Source organism: Etheostoma cragini, chromosome 22 (genome assembly GCF_013103735.1).
Source record: "Etheostoma cragini isolate CJK2018 chromosome 22, CSU_Ecrag_1.0, whole genome shotgun sequence".
Lineage (NCBI taxonomy): Eukaryota > Metazoa > Chordata > Actinopteri > Perciformes > Percidae > Etheostoma > Etheostoma cragini.
The window spans coordinates 5,763,912-5,771,158 of NC_048428.1; the positions used below are offsets into that span (position 1 = coordinate 5,763,912).

Here is a 7,247-nt window from a genome sequence, read left to right on the forward strand (position 1 = left end):
TCAGCCACATTCATTCTTCCCCACCTTGGCAGCTGGCGCATTCACAGCTGTGTATGACGGGCAGGACGATTGGCTCGCTCTCCCCACTCTCACACTCAAGGCTCAGGAAACGGACTGGGTTGTCAGGGTCCAAACGGTAACTACAGCAGTTGCAAACTGACTGGAGGTAGGGCTCCTGTAGAGAAGGAGGGGGGACAAGAGAGAATGAAATGACTTTAAATGTGCTGTATTTATATAGCGCTTGTCTAGTCTTCTAACAACTACTCAAAGCGCTTTTACATCATACAGGAAACATTCACCATTCACACACATTCATACAGTGTGGCCGAGGCTGCCGTACAAGGTGCCAGCTACTCATCAGGTAAACACTCACACACTTTCACACTCCGATGCAACTCGGGGTTCAGTGTCTTGCCCAAGGACACTTCGACATGGGACTGCAGGGCCAGGGATTTAACCCCCAACCTTCCGGTTGGCAGCCAACCGCTCTTCACCTGAGCCACAGCCGCCCCAAGCAAAAGGACAAAAAGAGCCAAAATGAGAGCTAGAGGGATACGGTGGAGGGAGCCAAGCAGGAGACGAGAATAAGATGAGGAGAGGGTGAAACTAGAGGAGGTTAATAGAGAATTTTAAAAATAAGAATTATAAAAAAAACATTGGGTAGTTGGAAGTCAAGGAAGAGAGTAAAAAAAGGGAAATTGTATAAGCAGGATTAATATAGGACAAGAGATGAGGCAGATGAATAAATTAAACCCCTGACCTATTAAATGACAAAATGAGATTGGACAAAAATATGCAGTATTAAGAACAAATAACTTCAATATTGGGGGAGTATATGTACAACGCAACAGGAAATAAAATATCTGAAAATACAAAATCCCATCAGACTATAGCTCCACATTTTCTATATTAATGGAAACAAGAAGTGTAAGGGGTCACTCACACGGGAGAAGCCACAGAGAAATATAATTACACTATGCAGCTCCACTGAGCTTTTTAGCCCCTTTTAGCTAGTGTTACATTGGTTGTTTAGTTGGATACATTGTCCAGCAAACTCAGCTTTCATAAATCTCATTTCAACCAGCGGTCAGCAAATGAGCTCCAGTAAGCCCAAAAACCAAACGGCAGACTGCTAAACATAGTCGAGCAATTAGAAATTGCAATTATTTTGGCTACTTGGGGAAGAAGTTGTAAACACAGCATTGGCATGTTATGACCATATAAAGTGTTTGCAAAGGGTTGCTTATGTATACATCTAGCACACACAGAGCAACCGCAGCATTCATTGGGGAACAGCTGTTTGCTGCAGCTGAAAATAAGAACAATAAGAGTGAAGCTGTAGAAGGTAAAATCAAATCACGGAGCTGAACATGCCAAAATGCTTCATAGATCTGAGGAGAACTGCAGAGACAGTTGAGAATTATTTGGCTGGGCAATACAATGAGGTTGTATCGATATTGTGATATGAGACTAAATTTCATCTTAGATTTTGTATATATTGTAATTTTGTAGTGTGGTAAGCATTGTCTTTTCCTGGTTTTACAGGCTGCATTAAAGTAGAGTCATGTCATCTGAACTTACCCGACTGTTCTAGCTGTTCTATTAGTAACCTTTACCCACAAAGTCATGAAATACTTTCTGGAGAATATTTATCAAAAATCTCATTGTGTAAATAACATTTTATTAAAGCACCAATAGTCAACTGTACAATATCGTCGCAAAATCGACATCTTTGGTCAAGAATATGGTGATATTTGATTTTCTCTATATCACCCAGCCCTATCTGTAGGTATGATACATCACTCCTTTAAACATGCTACAATCAAACTTTACTGTAAGGGAACACTATTTTTGTAGTATGTGTGCATGGATGTCATATGTCTGTGTGCCTATGTGTATGTACTGCATGTTGTGGATTATCTATTGGACACCTTATTTTCCTTATGGATAATTAAAGTATATCTATCTATCTATCTATCTATCTATGTTCATCACTGTGCTTTTACTAGAGGTGGGAATCTTTTGGCACCTCACGATTCAATTCAGATTCAGAGGGCAGCGATTCAATTCTGAACCAATTTTCAATTCATCTTGAGCCAACAATTGTTTTATGTTCATTGCCATGTGTGATTTAAAAAAACATGTACAGTACATATAAATCTGAGTTTGTTAGATTTTGACATTTATTTGTAACATAACATTTTTAATGAAATGTTTTTTACTGAGGTTTTTATTGTATAAATTCCATGCTTAAGCCTTAAACATGCTTGTTAAAGTCACCTTCTCTCACAGTGATCTTCCATGTCAGAGCCTCAGTCATGTAAAGGTGGAAAATTGGCTTCTTAGAACATAAACGTAAACTGGTTATTGTTGTGTGTTTTGCCTAATTATTTTATGGATATCTTATTAGATCATGTGTGTATAAAACAAAACGTATGTTTGTTTTTTTAGGGTGACCCAACGTCCTCTTTTGCCCGGACAATGTCCACTTTTACGTACTGTCCGGGGCATTTGGGGGGGGGGTTTATAAATTCATGAAAATGTCCGGTTTTGGCTGTTTTTCATGGGACCATTAGGTGTGTACTTAAATTGACTGGCGCTTTGCACACAATACTACGGTATTTTGCTGCATGACGTAATTCCATAGAAGCTGCCTCGTGGGTGGCTCTGCAAAGCGCATATACAGGGAGCAGATCAGACAGGGAGCACATACAGGGAGAAAATCAGACAGGGAGCAAATACAGTGAGCAGATCAGACAGAAAGCAGATCAAACAGGGAGCAGATCAGACAGGGAGCCCATACAGGGTGCAGATCAGACAGGGAGCACATACAGGGAGAAAATCAGACAGGGAGCACATACAGTGAGCAGATCAGACAGAAAGCAGATCAAACAGGGAGCAGATCAGACAGGGAGCACATACAGGGAGCAGATCAGACAGGGAGCAAATACAGGGAGCAGATCAGACAGGAAGCAGATCAAACAGGAAGCAGATCAGACAGGGAGCGCATACAGAGCGCAGATCAGACAGGGAGCACATACAAGGAGCTGTAATGTGCTCAGCTTTACAGTTGAACTGCAAAAAACCTTTCAACGTACCGTCCCGGTCAGGACAAGTTGGAGGCGGAGTGCACCGTGTGCAAAACTAGCACATGTATGTTTCAGTGTCTCAGTGTTGTCCATTATCCCATCCTCTTTCAGTCACTCTGTTTCCTGATTTATATATGTCTGGACACAGTAACTTTTAAATAAAAATCAGCAGATTTAAAATTTAGATCATTAACTTATCAGAATTGAGCATGGAATCGTTGTAGAAAGAATCGTTATGCATCTAAAAATCAATTATATTTTCCCACCCCTACCTTTCACATTATTGTCCATTTTCAAATTCAAAATTATGATATAGTGCTGCTTTAAAGGTGCAATATGTTATCGTTACAACTGTGTTGAAAATAGTTAGAATAGAATCAATATTCTCGCTTCGCCAGACCCTCCTCCAAAGCAAGCTAAAGGAGCAGCCCCAACAATGTTGCTAGATGCGCGTCTAACTTAGCCAGACATTACGCCACAGCATTGGGGTTATTTTGGGATTTATTACAGTAAATATATTACATGTTGGACCTTTAAGCTTTTGGTCGACAAAATGCTGAGACACATCCCCTTTTTGGTAATTTTACATTATATACATTCAGGCATACCTTCTGCTCACTGTCTGCTGTTTGCTTGTTTTGTGTTTACTTGTGTATTTGTTTGTTTTTGCTCTAATTGTATAAAATTCTTCTGCTGTAATAATGAAATTTCCCAGCTGTGGGATGAATAAAGTATAATCTAATCTAAAGATGAATAATAATGACATTAAGAATTGTAATAATAGTGTGTGCCTTTTAAGATACTCAAAGATGCATTACAGGACAAATAAATAAAAAATAATAAAAAATAACCTAGACAGCTCAAATACAATACAATCACATAATTGAGAATTAGGTGGTAATTTGGTATTTTTGTAACTCTTGAAATACAAAAACCCAGCCTTGGTGTTTTGCATGATAGAAGGTAGCTTCTGGGAAGTTGTGCATGTGTTTCCAATTATTTTAGGAAGAGGAGAGAGATTGTGGAAGGGTACAATGGGTGGAAGCAGAGAATGAAATGTAATAGGATAAGTAGGTGGGAAGAAGTCCAGGATCAAAAACACCTTCAAGTTCTCTGTAAAATAGTTATAATTGCTTCACACTTTGAAATGTCCACAGTGTGTGCATATGTGTGTGTGCATGCATTGAGGACTTCAGCTGGTGGTGGGAAAGAGCATGTGGTTCTTGTGAATACATTCCTGCTTCCTCCAGTCCCGCTGATCAATCCAAAGGAAACTTTTTTGCAACTGCCTAGTCACTAGTTGCCACAGTAACTGGAGGTAATGACATGTGGCTGAGCAGACGTTTAGTTTCACTAATCTAAATTACTCTATATTTACAGTGATGTATGGATGCCAAGGGAGAACAATGTCACCATGGTGATGAGCAGGCTGTGAAAGCAAGAAAGACAAAAGGAAAAAAAGAAACAGAATCTCTAACAGAATCTACATGTGACACCCACACAAGTCTCATATACAAAACATCTATACGTACTGTGCATTACTGGGGACTTATTGTCCTGCCTTCATGTGAATTGTGCATTTAATTGTAGCTACAGCTGACAGAAGGACAGAAACCAATGAGTTTGAGACTGTTAGCTGTACTTTGCAAGTGTCTTGATGGCCTGTGTTTATCCATGACCAAGTTTGATTACAGCAGGTGTGAAGGTGTGACCAGCTGCATGGGGCCATGTGTTCATTTTGTTTTGAAAAAGAAAACACTCTTAACACACTGATGCAACAATTCTGATTATGTTCTTGCATTTTGTGAAATTGTTTTTAATGTTAGTAGCTTTGTTAGGATTTTAAAGGACAAAATTTTAACAGCTTTTTTGGCCCATCATGTCCACGTTTATGATTTAATTCTGGTACACTTTTTAAATTGAATGAAAATTACAGAAGTGTCTAACTTTAGAGGCGGTTATTGCATTACATCAGGCGTCTCCAACAATTAGCCCATGAGTTACCGGTAGCTCGCAAATAGGTTGAAGACTAGGACACAACAAAACTACAATATTAAAGGTGAGGTAGCTAACTTTTGTGGGCCATAGATGGTAATTTTTTCTTGGACCCTGATGGGAATATTTTCAATGACGTAGCTGACTTTGTGGACTAAAGAAGTGTAAAATAGTTGATAAGATAAACTACGAAATTAAGATTTTTCATAAAATTTGGGTATTGCGATTTCAACAAAAAGTAGCTTAATTCAGCTTATGTGTGTTATGTAAATAAATGTAAGCGACGTGATGGAACTAGCTCTTGGCCACTTCTGTTATTTTAAAGTATCCCTCCGATGAAGAAAAGTTGGAGACCCCTACATTACATGATTAAACATTATTAGCTTTGAAGTCCAGATGGCCAATTATAACCCACTGCTTTTTTCTTTTCTGGTCCCTTTTAGTCCACTTTGCTGTCTGCATTGATGTTTACTGTGCTACCAGCTTTCACTCATGTTAAAGTCAGTACTTGTCATGTTCACGGAGTAATATCTTGTCTCTGTGTGTTCTCTGTACCTCCAGGATGACATCTGTCCTGGACAGACAGCTTCCCCAGCAGAAGCTGACCTCCACATTGCCAAGCCGCACATCAGAATCTGAATCAACTTTATTGACCAGATATGAAGACACATGGCGACAACACTCGCCACGGTAAGTTCCTCAAAAATACAAAATCGCAAATTATTTTCTAGATGGAGTCACAGGTAAGTTTGCGCCCATGTTTGTTGCAATCAATTAAAAAATTGTAAAAACTGTTAGTAGCCTAATAATTTTACCCATAGTTTGCTGATTTCTGGATGTTATTGTTTTTATTTGTATATTCTATATTGCTCACACTTCTCCAGAACATTGCTGCAAATACAATTACTTAACATTATGGCCAGAGTGCATGGGACGGGTTGCAGCCATAGAATCATTGAATTATAGTTTGCCTATAATCTGCATTCATTCAATAGATGGACATATATTTTGTAAGTATTTTAATAATTTGTATGATAGTCTGCATTTATCTTGTAGACATATTTTTTGTAAGTATTTTAATCATTTGAATTTAATCATTTAATGATTGCCCTTACAGTTTAGTTTAAAAAAACCAAATATTTCAAGTATTTTATTCATTAGCATGATAGTTGACGCAAGCTTTTACTTTGAAAAGTAGAAGCTCTGGGACATAGAGGCACCAGGTGGGATGGCAGAAGGATTTTTTTAGTTTGCCTATAGTCTGCATTTATCTTGTAGATATATTTCTTTTAAATATTGTATTCATTTGTATGATTGCCACTACTGTTTAGTTAAAAAACACGAGATATTTCAAATATTATATTCATTAGCATGATAGTCAACGCAAGCTTATTCTATTCCAGACGGGAGCTTTTATTTTGAAAAGATGAGCTTGGGGTTGGCACCAGACAGGACGGCATGAGACGGGCGGCTTGACGCTACAGGCTGCAGCCATACAGTCTTGCAACACTCTGGCACAGGCTTGTCTGGTGGATACACAGAGAGGAGGGAGGGAAAGGGGCATATGAGATTGGACAGGGCAACGGGCGAGGGACAGAGGGCAAGGAAGAGGAGATTATGAGAAACCATACATTTTGCATGATAAAAAGGAGGAAATAATAGAAGAGACTTAGCCAGAGAGTTCCTTCCAGAGAGCACAGTGACCTTGCCATGCCCATAGCATGTGACATTTCCTCCAGTGGGACAGATATCAAAGCCCCAATGTGCTGTAGTTTAAGAAAGCAGGTGTTTTAGTCTGCTATAAAATGAACTAGAGAAGGGATGTGGAAGTCATGGCATGGAATAAAGGGAACCTTTGTGATTTTCTCTTTTGGTTTGAGCTCTGCATGTTTTACAACGCGTACTATTATAATTGTTCCATTTATGTTGCATTACCATAGACAAAAAAGCGTTACTTATTATAGAAATGAGCCTTGGTTTAAGATGACAACTGAGCCACTGGACAGTCTCTAAGTGGATTTCTGATGTGTTTTCCTTCCTACTGTGTGTTGTACTAACCTGGAAACTGCTTTCTGCAGACTGGACAGCAGCTGCCTGGCTCCTCAACCTTGACCTCGCCCTGAGGGACAGATAATGTGAGTTATGGCCCATTCTTTTAATCAG

The 7,247-nt window shown here is 39.1% G+C and overlaps 1 protein-coding gene across 1 annotated transcript in view; it reads right to left on the bottom strand.

The window, feature by feature from the left end:
* Positions 1–9: 9 nt before the first annotated feature.
* Positions 10–7,247, bottom strand: part of scospondin (subcommissural organ spondin) — a 129,294-nt gene continuing 122,056 nt past the window's right edge. Inside the window, exons 116-119 of the mRNA XM_034862773.1 lie at positions 7,143–7,203; positions 6,582–6,610; positions 5,640–5,765; positions 10–175 (exon numbers count right to left, since the gene is read on the bottom strand). Coding sequence (XP_034718664.1) covers positions 11–175; positions 5,640–5,765; positions 6,582–6,610; positions 7,143–7,203 — 381 coding nt within the window. The 3' untranslated portion in view covers position 10. The remainder of the gene's footprint in view (positions 176–5,639; positions 5,766–6,581; positions 6,611–7,142; positions 7,204–7,247) is intronic.